Source organism: Sorex fumeus, unplaced genomic scaffold (assembly GCF_029834395.1).
Source record: "Sorex fumeus unplaced genomic scaffold, SorFum_2.1 ptg000034l, whole genome shotgun sequence".
NCBI lineage: Eukaryota > Metazoa > Chordata > Mammalia > Eulipotyphla > Soricidae > Sorex > Sorex fumeus.
Window position 1 is genome coordinate 23,050,055 of NW_026606091.1, and position 13,007 is coordinate 23,063,061.

Here is a 13,007-nt window from a genome sequence, read left to right on the forward strand (position 1 = left end):
CTTCCGGGACTCACTGCTGTGTCTCTGGTCCAGGGCTGTTGGTGCCTCTGGTCACTCTCACAGGCACACACCTGGGGCATTACATGTATGTTTTCGTGTACAGATCGGTGTGATATGTGCCTCTGGGGAAAAGGGGAAGGTGCTGACCTTAGTCCAAACCTTAGAGCTGGGAAAACCCTGGAAGGCAGAGGGCTGGAGTGAGTGCAGAGGGCAGGGCACTTGCCTTGCACGAGGCTGACTGTGGTTCCACGCCTGTTAGACATCCCTGTTGGACTAACAGGGGGTGTCGAAGAGGGCATCATATCTGGTACCCCCCTAGGATCCCCTCATCTCTGCCAGGAGTGATCCCTAAGCACCGCCAGGATTTTTGGCCCCCAAACCAAAAATTCAGCCCTGGAAGGAAGAGTGAGGCCTCACAGTGTTGAAGCCCCGGGCCAGCTGTGGGTTCCTGCCTGCAGATGGACACTGACGTACCCACGGCGAGCTCTTGAGGGGCTTCCCTCCTGCTCTCATGCCCATAGTCCCAGCTCTCAGGCTGGACAGGAGGGCAGGGAAGGGGGTGGTAACTCACACTGGCCTCTTTGGGGTGGGGGCCTGTTCAGTCTGACCCATATGAAAAAGGTGCTGGGGCCTGAGCCCAAGTCTCAGGGTGGGAGGACATCCCAGGGATTTAGTGTTTCAAGTAGCTGGGTCACAACTAGGACTGACCCTTTTCAACATCTGCTTAAATTTTCTGGGGATAGGGATGAGGCTATTAAAGAAGAAGATGGACACTGGCTGGTATCACTGTTTTCTATTTGGTTTGCAGTGAGACCCTGTGGACACTTGGTTCTACGGGGGTACCAGATATGATGCCGGGGTGTGTGTTGGGGGGTTGGTGTCTAACGGGTGATCTAAACAGGTACAAACAAGGCAAGTAGATTAACCTCCTGTGTAATCTCTCAGGCTCCTGGGTAATAGGACTGCAGGGTCACTTGGGGGTGAAAACCTTCTGTAAATGGCACTAAGAACTCTAGAAAAGTTTTAGCATTTGTTGAAACCAGCAGGAAGTGGCCAGAGAAGGGCTTGGGGTGTTCTGGTCACTTGGGAAGTGTCCCAAACTTCTCCCAAGTGGGTGCTGGTGAGGGGTTCATCATTGCTTTAATCCCAGTTCCTTTCATCCTGGAACGATCCTTCCTGGATCAGAACTGCCCTCCAAGAACCATCAGGAATGGGAGCTAACCACCCCACCCCACCCCCACCCCCGGAAATGCAAAAGGCGATGACAGCAGTTACAAAGATGCATCATTTATTCATGTTATATTTGGATTGTAAAGGCAGAAAATACAATCGTGTTTTGAACACCAAGATCAGAAATTTCCCTCCCCCGCCCACTGAGAAAAATAAAAAGGTAAAGAAACTCATCTGCATACAGGGGAACTCAAAGCTTACAGCACAATTGTCCAGCACAGGTGAGCTGCTACTCTGGTGGTGTGGGGTCCCCGCTCCCCCAGCCCTGAGCTCAGTGGAGACCAGGCCCAAGCTGAGAGCCAGCACCTGCATTTCTTTTCCCTCTTGGGCTGCCACCTCTGTCCTCAGATCATTCCCAGAGGCCACTGGGCAGGATCAGCGCCTCCAGGAGAGATAAAGGGAAGGCAGAGGCCAACTTCCCGGAGAAGAAGTGGCTTCCTGAGTGCCCCAGGGATGAGAGGGGAGCGGCCCACAGCAGCTCAGGACCTGGGGAGTATCCAGGCACTGGGCCCGTGTGCCCCCACCAAGAGCACCAGAAGGTCAGCAGGTGGACACGGGGAAGCAGCTTGGCCCTGGTTCCAAGAAAGAACCACATACACAACGATTCCAATGGAACAGAAAGGGGGAAAAAAGGCCAGTACTTTGTTTGAAGTGTAAAGTCCCAAAGAAGTGACCGCCTGGGTCGCTATCTCCTTTCTTTTAAGGCACTTTGGAGAAATGAGAATGGGGGGGGGGGAAGAGGACCCTTTATCCTTTGCATTTCCCAAAACTCCCTCCATGTGGCCACTCTAAGTCTTAATAGCATTGTCACCAGGGAAGGAGAGGAAACAGAAGAATACTCTTCAGAGCCCAGCTGCTTTTCGATCATTTTCAACCAAGCAAAAGTTGGGACACAGGAGGTGTGGGGGTGATGACCCAAGTTAGCATCTGAGATGTTCTAAAATGATAAAGGCACAGGTCAAGTTGGGGCGGGGTGCCAGCTCAGTCTGCACACTGAGGTCAGAGGTGGGGGTATGGGCTGACCCCCCATGGAAAAGTCAGGATTTGGTGGTGCAGCTGGAGGACCTTCACCAGGCTGGACCCAGCCAGGGTGCTCAGTGGCATAACTGGGCATCTTACCGCAGGCAGGCTCGAAGCTCTCCCAGTGAAGGGGAGCTCGGGGAAGCACCCCGTGGGTATCCTCCCTAGAGTGGGAGCACCTGGTAAAAACCTGAGGGAAGAGGGAGGCCTTCAGACACCAGAGTGGTCTCGGAGAATTGCAGTTGAATTGCCCTGTCTCTGTGGTATGGGGGATGGAGCCCAGGGCCTCATGCACTTAAGGCCAGTGTGCCTGGCCACTGAGCTACACCCCCAGCCCCCAAATCTCTAATTAAAAGGCACATTTGGGATGGAGAATGAATAGTTGATTTGACCCTGAGTGACACAGGCCAGTTTTAAGGAGGCCAATGAAGAAGGCAAAGGATAGGGAGGAGGGAGAGAGCAGGGGGGAGGGCAGCAGAGGACACGGCCCCGCACTAAAGGCCAGTACACAGTCTCACTGCTGCCACTGCTGACTCCACAGCCCAGGGTCCCAGAAGAAGGTCCCAGGAGGACGCAGAAAGTGTCCGGCAGGTCCTGCCTCCACCCAGAGGCCCTGCGAGTAGTTCTGACTAGGTCTAACCCTCATCAAGAAACCTAAGAGTGATTTCTGTCTAAGTCCTGGCTTCTCAGCTAGGTGGGAGGCCCATTTCTGGCCACTACTGCACACCTTATTTCTCACCCACCCCCACCCCACCCCCAAATACTCATTCACCCCTGCCCCCATATTTAAAAACACCACAATACAAATATACAGGAAATTCAAGTTTACAGAGTATGCTCAGAAAAATAAATTGCGACGATTTAGCACTAGAATAGCTATGCAAATCTGGATCAACACAAAATCAAGCTAGATCATAATTAGAACCCTCTTTGTTCTTTCTTTAAAAACACTACAAACTGCCATATTAAAAAAGTCTTTACATTCAGAAATCAGACGTTCTGGAAGAAAGGCATTCGAGTCTGGGGACACCCAAGGCTTCTGCTCTGATGTGGAGAGATGCCTGGGAAGTCACACGTTAGCAGGGTGAAGAAAACCTAAGGCTCAAGTTTTAAAATCCCTTGGCTAAGGCACACACGCGCACGTGCACACACACACACACACACACACACACACAGACACACCTGAGAGTACACAAACTGATTGTAACAGCTGAATACCCCCTACAGGGCGAGGGGCTGAGAAAAAAATGTCAATGGTGGGGACTGTGTTTTTCTGTCAAAATAAGCTGATCAAAAAAACCCCATCATTTCCATTTCAGCAGCACTCTCCCATGTTTTTTGTAAAGTCAGAAGAATACCACGACTTAAAGCAAAATTCTTATTTCGCAACAAGTTAGCAGTTGATCCCGGGAATGAGTCCCATGGTCACCAGATGCTGGACCCTGTCCAGCTGTCTTTGGGATGACACAGCGATAGTGCCGAGAATTCCTGAGGGCTGACAGTCGCTACACTCAAAACCGCCCTGTCGTGTTGATAAGTCACGTGCTGAGCTAAGGTGGGGATGAACCATCCCACTCTGGCTGCCTGGAAAGGCATCTGAACGGTAAGTGAAGGCCTATCGCTGTTGGGTAAGGACGAGGGACCAGCCCGGTGGATTGGCAGGATGCAGCAGGAGTCCTTGCCTCTTTAAGTTGCTTACTGGGGCGCCAAAATGCTAGCTTGGTGCCCCGATGTCCACTGTGATTTCGGTGTACAAAGGGAACCTTTTTGTGTCCACCACACGGTATTTGAGTGAGTTCAAACCATCGGACAACATTGTCTCCTTTGTGTGTGCGATACGGTCAAACCTGGAAGGGAAAAGAAAAGGCGAGGGTTGGTGCCTGAACAAATATTTTAAGAGAAAAAAAAAACAACCAAGTGGCCTCCCTTGCCTCCCTTGCACCTACCCCCTTCCGAAAGAAGGAACAGGAAGGAGTACACAATGTACCTTTGAGGGTTGGGGTCATTTTTCTTGTCTCTTGAGTGGCGGATCATCCGACACTTCCCGACCATGGCGTTGGGACGGGATATAGACATGCCTTTGAAATGTAACCTGTGAGAAGGCAAGAGACGCACAGTCATCACAGAGCTACCATACTGGGAGTGGTAAGAGCTACCATAGTGGAGTGGCAGTCCCCAGGCTACAGGACTGTGGTCCCTTCCACCACACTCCAGCCATCATGCCCATGGGTTAAGAACACACACCCCCCCACACACACATACACACACCCGCTCCCATCCCCCCCACACAAACACACCTCCTGTGGACTTTCACTGCTGGTTCTGCAGTTAGTGAGGTAACTCTGAGGCATACGCTGGTGTGTGTGTGTGTTGTGTGTGTGTGTGTGTGTCTGCCTTCAGAGTACTCACAAGTCTTTTTTCCTTTTTTTTTTTTTAATAAACTTTTTGGGTCACACCTGGCAATGCACAGGGGTTACTTCTGGCTCTGCACTCAGGAATTACCCCTGGCGGTGCTCAGGGGACCATATGGGATGCTGGGATTCAAACCCAGGTCAGCCGCATGCAAGGCAAACATCCCACCTGCTGTGCTATCGCTCTAGCCCCTACTCACAGGTCTTGACAGGGAAAGGAAAGTCGGTCGAGGGGCAGGACGGGCTGGATCCAGGCTTTTGGCCATACCCCTCTGCTACAGTGCGACCCTCTGCGCGGCCCTCAGTGAAGAGGCCGAGGAGGAGACAGGCCCTCTGCTGCTCTGGAGCCTGCTCCACCCTGCTCAGCCCTCTGGTTTCTCAGCCCCTGCCCACGCCTGCCTTCACGGCTGCCCCCGTCTTCCCAATAGCACAGACTGCGGGCCACAGGGGCCCTGCAACCCAGCATGTCCAGGGGCAGTGCTGGGACCTCATGTCTGCTGGGGCCTCAAGCCCACGTCCCCAATGACTTTGGGCTAGCTGGCACTGTGCCCTGTATGGAGCCGACACTTCAGTGAAGTGCCCGCTTGGGGATCTGGCCATAGCTTAGTGGCACTGGTGTCTGAACTACAGTTGGGAGGCTGAGAGCTTGGTTTCCGGCATGGCCCCACAAGCGTGATCCTGGCAGCGGTGCCCTCAGGGCTTCCTGGGGCCACAAGGAGGCATGTGATCTTCTGTACCTGGCAACCCCGAGTGTGTGGGCAGCGTGACAGGTGTGAGAGGCTCAATGACTGTCCCAGTCAAGCAGGCACCACGTTCGGTCAGCACAACAGCAAAATGCAAAGGGAAAAGGAATCGTGGGCGGAGGGGTAAAGTGGTGGGTGGGGGGTTTGGGTCACACCCACCTGTGCTCAGGGTGCCCAGGATTGAGCCCAGGTCAGTCACTTGCACGGCAAGAGCCTTCCTACGCTACTATTTGCCAGCCCAGCTCCCCGAGCCCCAGGAATCAATTTATCAATGTTTCCTTTTCCTCTCCCTCCCTCTCTCCTTCTCCCTCTCCCTCTCCCTCTCCCACCCCTCACTCTCTCTCTGTTTTGGGGTCATACCCAGTGATATTCAGGGATTATTCCTGGCCTCTGGACCATATGGGATGCTGGGGATGAAACTCAGGTTGGAACAGGTGCGAGGCAAGTGCCCTATCTGTTAATACGATCTCTCTAGCCTCAGGAGTCAAAAAAAAAATTTTTTTTTCAAAGCAAGTGCCAGCAAGCTCAAACTCATTTTCTTTAGAGTCTTTTTACAAAGACAAAGCAAAGTTTTCATACAAAGTTAATCTTGAATGACACTTTCCATTCATTTGCAAATAATAGGCACTTTGCTCCAGGGTAAACAGGGAAAGGCATCAGGGTGCACAGAGACAGCAAACACCTTAATACGGCTCAAGTCTATCACTGGGAGGGAAAAGATGGTTTTCTGGAGGTAGGGAGCTGCCAGGGTTTCTCCGCTGCCAAGGAGAAACGCCAGTGACAGATGCTTTTATGCTACGGGGACACTAGGAACTCCTGGCATCCAATTATGGAGAGCCTCAGAGCCTGGATGGGGGCATGTGTGACTGTGTAGCCATGGCTGTTAATCAAGACTCTGGAAGGGCCGGGATGCTGGGACGGAGAGCAGAGCTGTGAGCATTACCTGTTATAAATGTCATCATCTTCGCCTCCCCAGCCCCAGTAATTGTTTGGAAATCCATTGATGGTGAGAAACTGCTGTTTACTGAGAGCAGAGACGCCTCCAAAATACTGTAGGTAAGGCAGGCTGTGGGAAAGAGACACACAGCAGTTAGAGACCTGGGACTTTCTCAAAATCAAGCTTGCTCAAAAAAGAAACAATGCATTTTTTTTTTAAAAGACATCAGACTCAGATTATTTTAGAGAAAACAAAGATATAAAAATGGACAGACTTCTTTCTCTTCACAGGAAGATTGTGCTGCTTTCGTGGTTAAGAAAAAACTGTGGCAAGAGCCTGTAAGCCCATTCTTCCTCCTAGGGGGGGAGGGGGTGCGTGTCTGCTATCCTGCCCATTATCGGTCCACCAGTCCCTCTGTAGGTTGAACTTTCTTCTAAGCTCGATCCAACGCAAACCCCACCAATAAAGGGAGTATTTCTAAAAACTGGCTAAAGCAACGATTTCTGAGAAAGTTCTACGTCATTTAGGAAAATGTATAACCAACAATCTATTTGAACTTATTTTAATTCTTTTGAGTGGGAGGGGGAGCTTTCCACACAGTGCTCAGGGTGCCTGGGGGAGCCCTTCCCAGTGATGTTTGAACTAACAGGACTCTCAGCTTGAGGATGTGGTGCTATAGCGGGGAAAAGATGCTGGGAATGATGCCAACCAAACTGGCAGAGCTGGGGGTCTCCTGGAATGTCATCCAACGATACTCAGGAAGCCATATGTGGTGCTAGGGATCAAAGTGGGGTCAGCCACATGCAGGGCAAGTGTCTTAACCCCTACTTATCTCTCGGGCACGCGACACATTTTCTAACAATAGGCATCTTGGCTCTCATCCTTGCAAACCTTTCAGCATCTCGAGGTTTCAATGGTTTGAAGGTGGACTCTTGGGCATTGCAGAACAATAAATCCTGAGGAGCAATGGTAAAAAGGAGGGCCTGTCCAGAGGTCAGCCAAAGGCCTTCTCGTGGGTTTGTGACAACCCTGGGCACAGCGGCAAACCACACTCAGGCTCTTACTGGTAGAATGCAGAGAGCTCGAAACCTCTTACACAAAATAAGGAACCTTTAACTTAGACTTTGAGAAAGAAGTCAGCCAAAACCATAGAAAACTTATAGGAGAAAAGGATGCAATTATTATTTTCAAATATCTCTGGGATTCTCAGTGCAAGTTCCCACAAGCAAAAACTCCTGTTTCCATGAACCTAAGGAACTCTGTCTATAATTAAGACTCATCACTTAATGCCAAGTCAGTCACCAATTATCTTATCTCACACTGCAATCTATGTTTTCAAGTAAGAGTTGGACAAGACAGGTTTTTGAAAAAAAAATCACTGGGGTTTTAATTGTGGGAGGGAGTGGGGGTAGAATCTGGGACTACACCCAGAAGCTCATTGCTCAGGGATTATTCTCATGCCAGGGATCAAACCTGGGGCTCTGACATGCAGAGCCTGTGCTCCAGCCCTTGGAGCCATCTCCTGGGCTTAGAAAATCCGTTTTTACCTACACGACTCTTAGTCCCTTTCAGGAGAAAAACACCACACTGATAAGTCTTAGTACCACTAAATCCACCATGCTACCTCACACACCTGTAAGAATTGCTCTGTTCCCCAAGCCGAACTAGTTCTGGGTAAAAGAGAAGCAGCTGAGGAAGGAATTAGGTGCTCATCACCATGCTTCCAGGTCACAATTAAGAGGGGCTGGGGTATGAGCCTGTGAACCTCAAAAGAGAAGAAGGTGACACTGAGTGGACAGAAGGGAGGGAAGTTAGGACATTTAAAGTCCAGTTCCCCTCCCCCCCTTTATTCTTATTTTGCTTTGGGGGCCATACCTGGCTGTGGTTGGGGCTTACACCTGGCTCTGTGCTCAGGATCACTCCTAATGGGGCACAGGAGTGATCCTCTGGGGCGCTGGGGATTGAGCCCAGCATGGTTGTGTGCAAGCAGGTGCCCCCCTAGCTACTGCACTATCACTCTGGCCCCCGCTTCACCTCTTGAACACCTTAAGCTTACATCTAAGGCCTTCAGAGTACCCCTAGTTTATCTCTAGCCCTCAGGCCTCTAGCAAGGAGAGAGAACTGTGTGCTAGCTGAATCTGCAAGGAGGCAGCGCCGCCTCACTCGAGCCCGAGCCTGGCTGCCCGCAAGAAACCCTCCGGAGGCAACACGGAGTGTCCAGGATATAGGTAGCACAAAATCTGGAGCTGAGTTGACTTAGAGCAGAGAGCGAAAGGTCAGGTTACTCAACCGGTGATTTAAAGAAAATCACTTTAAAGAAAATATATTATGTTAATATGAACATCAAACAGGGGAACACAGGGTCACCTTCCTCCCCTGATAAAGTGCTTTGCATTGAACCAGGTATGAGCTGGTTCCCCGCTAGGGAAAATCTGGATGGTGTTTGTTGTTGCCTTTTTTTTTTTTTAAGTCAGTGTGCTGTTGGAAAACTTGGGAAACAGAATCAGGTTCTGAGGTCGTCTTCTTTTTTTTGGACGGGGGGGGGGGGGGGGGGGTGGGGGTGTTGGGGGGATGGGTTGGAGACCATACCCAGCAGTGCTCAGGGCTTACTTCTGGCAGAGCTCAGGGAACCCTAGGTGGCGCTGGGGATCAAACCTGGGTGAGCGGCATCCTGCAAGGCGGCCGCCCTCTCCACCCTTTCCTTTCCAAAGTGGGTAGAGACATCTACTGAGGCAGGCAAACCGACTGGAGATGGAGGGAGAAGAAAGCGAGTCTAATGTCTCTTTGGAGTCTAAAGATGAGAGCCATCCTCAACATTAAACACTCCCCTCTCAGGCTGGGGAGATAGCACAGGGATGGCCTCGCACACATCTGGACTTGGTTTGATCCATGGCACCACCCCCACCAGGAATGAGCCCTGAGCACCGCTGGGTGTGGCCCCCAATCCCACCCCATAAAACAAAATGAAACAAAACAAAAACCAACACCCTACTCTCAGTGAAGGGTTTTTCTCCAGGCAGGCACTCCAGGGCCTGTGGAGCTGCACTTCCTGGAGACAACAGACTGCCGAGGACCACTCACCTGTATCCAAACTTGTCCATAGCAACGGAAATGTGCCGGGGCTGTACAAAACACCTGTAGGTGTTGCGGTCATCCATGGGAATGAGGTCCACATCGCTAAATACAAAGCAGTTGTAGTCATAGTCCTTCAGAGCCTCCTGGAAGCCGATATTGAGGAGCTTAGCCCGGTTGAACATGACTTCTCCGTCCTAGTACAGAAACAAAAGTTGGGGCATCAGAGGGCCGCCGAGAGGCACACGAACACCAGCAACCTGTCCACTCCACGTGGTCTCTTCGTCCCCCTCAAGTCTTCTCCTTTCTCTATCCTCCCTGTACAAATCAAGCCCAGGTGACAGGTCCCAAGGCAGCGCCCCAGTTCTAGGGAATACACCTGGGGCACTCCTCACTAGAAGCAAGAGATTGCACCAAATGATAACAGAAGTTTCTGGAGGGAACAGGTTCCAGAAATCGTGATGCATCCACCTACTAGAGTTATTTCAAATAATACGGAAGCTCTAACAGGAAATGATCCTCGAGATAGGATGGTTTGGTGAAAAGGTACCAACACTCCATTCGAGGAAGAGGCAATATCTGGACTGCACACGGGCACATTCTGGGAAGGGCACCCAGGAAACGGGTGCCTCCAGCACTTTCTGCTTTCCTGAGCCTTCCGTGGTTGGCTGTGGTGGGTTGCATCCCACACTGTGCCCCTCCCTGACAGATGTCCATCAGCAAACAAAGTGCTAGAGAAAGAAGAAGAGGCCAACTCAGTCCCTGCTCTCCGGGAACTCCAAGAAATCACAGTGACAGGTGGGAAGCTGCAAAGGGAAGGGTGCAGCTTTTCAAGGTCACCCACCCCTGGCTCCCCAAATGCCAGGTCTGTGGGTGTAAAGGTACTTTATATTTTCCTTGTTTATTTCTCGGTCTCAGGACTAGAATGTAAGTAAGCTCCAAGGAGGACTGGGATTTTTGACTTTTTATCTACTCAGTGCTTTCAACATTTCCTGGCACACAGGAAGAGCTCAAGAAAATAATGGGGAGGATGGATGCATGAATAAGTAGACGGATGGATGGATGTGACATACAATGGCAGAAGATAATATTTTCAGGGAAGTACACACACACACACACACACACACACACACACACACACACCCTCTGCAAAGGTTTTTTTCTTTTTCTGCTTTTTGGGTCACACCCAGTGATGCTCAAGAATTACTCCTGGCTCTGCACTCAGGAATCACTCCTGGCGGTGCTGGGGGGACTATATGGGATGCTGGGAATTGAATCCCGGTGGGCCGCGCGCAAGGCAAACGCCCGCTGTGCTATCGCTCCAGCCCTCTGCAAAGGTTTAAAGGGTTACCAGCATGGGTCTCTGCTCTTATCAACTTCCATGGACCCTGGTCAGAAAGGCCAGCAACAATGATGCTCATCACCGGTTCCCCTCCCAGCTCCCACGCTCGGAGCTCTCTCTCTCAATCTTCCCCAGACGCCATGAAGACACTAAGGCTGCGGGAGTCATAGAGCCGAACCCAAACCTAACATTCCAGAATTGCCCATGAAAGTTCTTTCCTAGTTACCTCTTGGGGTACACAAGATCAGGGGGGTTTGGCTTTGTGGGAGAAATATGTGGAGTTCCTTCAGGGCCTGTCCTGGAAACCAGCCTCCAGGAACCAGGATGCAGCTGGGACTCAGATGGGTGCCTCTAGGAACCAAAGCACTTAAGCAAGGTAAGGAGGTACCAGGAAATCGGATAAAGCAGGTAGGAAAATGCTAAGTGAGCTAAGTGAGCTAAGTAAACACCTCAGGGAACAGCTTCTTCCTCCACTCCAGACCGGTACCTCAGGGAGCCTGGCAAAGCAAGAAAGAACAGCGTTACCGTTTTTCTTGGCTCGCCCTATGGTCCAGAGTCTGGGGGGTGGGGTGGGGAGCAATGGGATAAGAACAAAGCGGTAGTTATAATCATTCTTTCCTCCTCCATCTCCATTAGTGAAGCAAGGTAATTTTTATCGAATGAAACTTACACAAAAAGATGTGAGGTGAGAAAATATGTGTTCAAGAGAGAGCCCAGGCTTCTTCAGAGTGGAAATAAGCAAGCAAAGACACAGAGACACAAGCAAGCAGGACCGAGCTCACAGGAGAACCTGGCTTTAAGAGCAAGCTTATAATCTAAGTTCTTCTAGCAATAGAAGGCCCGTGCTCACAGGAAGGAACTTCCCATGCATGGCAGAGCCAATGAATCAATCCACGTTCTTGGGAAAACCCTTACACCAACTACTTTGTTCTCCCCACATCTTTTGGGGATAGAGAGAAAGCAAGAATTTCCCCCAGGCCCATGAAGACCCCAAAAGAGTTAGTCACTCCTCAATACTGCCAAGCACAGCTCAGTCCCTGAACGCTTCTGCAAGCATGTGAAGCGGGAGGGTCTCGGAGCTGGAGCAATAGCACAGCGGGTAGGGCATTTGCCGTGCTCAGGGCAGACCTGGGTTTGATTTCCAGCATTCAATATGGTTCCCTGAGCACCGCCAGGAGTAATTCCTGAGTGCATGAGCTGAAAGTAACCTTTCTGTATTCCCGGGTGTAACCCAAAAAGGAAAAAAAAAAAAGAAATAAAGAAAGAAGAAGAAAAGAGAAAGGGCAGGGTCTTGACAAGCTTTCTTACACCTATGCAGCAGCAGAACTGGGGCGGGGGGGGGGGCGGGGGGGGGGGCGGGTTGCAGCACTGCAGCTCATATTTCAATCACATGGCCCAGACGACTGCTCTCTGTGGGCCTGAGCAGATGCTGGACTGCAACAACACTCAGAATTCTTCTCTCTCTCTCTTTCTTTTATTTATTTTTTTTGGAGGGGGGGTCACACCTGGTGATGCACACGGGTCACTCCTGGCTCTGCACTCAGAAATTACTCCTGGAGGTGCTCAGGGGACCATATGGGATGCTGGGAATCGAACCTGGGTCGGCCACGTGCAAGGCAAACACCCTACCCACTGTGCTATTGCTCCAGCCCCAGAATTCTTCCCTCTCCAAGATCTAGGACCGGAGTGATAAGACAGTGGATGATGCACTTGCCCTGCACACATCTGACCCAGGTTCAACACCCAGCACTCCATATGGTCCCCTGAACTGGCCAGGAGTGATCCCCGAGCACAGAACCACAAGTCCTGAGCACAGTGGGTGTGAATCCAAAACCAACCAAAAAGGAAAAAGAATTCTTTCCTCTCTAGGACCAACAGCTCGGGAACCGTGATTGCGTATCTCTGCAGCCTGGAGAAGAAACTAATCCCACCTCTCCCACACATGCATGCAACCGCTCCTTCAACTAAATCAAACACCTGGGGCTCTGGCCCACACTTAGAACCAATCAGGAGGGGTCCCCCAAAACACCTGAACTATGCGTGAACCCTCCCTATTTGGCTTTTCCTTTATGATATTGGGAGGATTCTGTGGGTGTTTTCACCTATCAGGGCCTCTAGGAATATCAGCAAAATAGAAGAGAAGAAAACTATGCCTTTGTGTTTTTCCCCTGGGATCAGAGGGAAGTCAATTCTGGACTGTTCTGGCTGAAATGTGGGAGCGTCGAGGGTAGCACTGGCTAAGAAGCACGCGT

General features: G+C 50.9%; 1 protein-coding gene across 1 annotated transcript in view; it reads right to left on the reverse strand.

The window, feature by feature from the left end:
- Positions 1 to 1,288: 1,288 nt before the first annotated feature.
- The window catches only part of B4GALT1 (beta-1,4-galactosyltransferase 1), a 67,223-nt gene continuing 55,504 nt past the window's right edge, over positions 1,289 to 13,007 (reverse strand). The window contains exons 3-6 of the mRNA XM_056117174.1: positions 9,423 to 9,610; positions 6,348 to 6,470; positions 4,238 to 4,342; positions 1,289 to 4,097 (exon numbers count right to left, since the gene is read on the reverse strand). Of these exons, the coding sequence (XP_055973149.1) occupies positions 3,965 to 4,097; positions 4,238 to 4,342; positions 6,348 to 6,470; positions 9,423 to 9,610 (549 nt within the window). The 3' untranslated portion in view covers positions 1,289 to 3,964. The remainder of the gene's footprint in view (positions 4,098 to 4,237; positions 4,343 to 6,347; positions 6,471 to 9,422; positions 9,611 to 13,007) is intronic.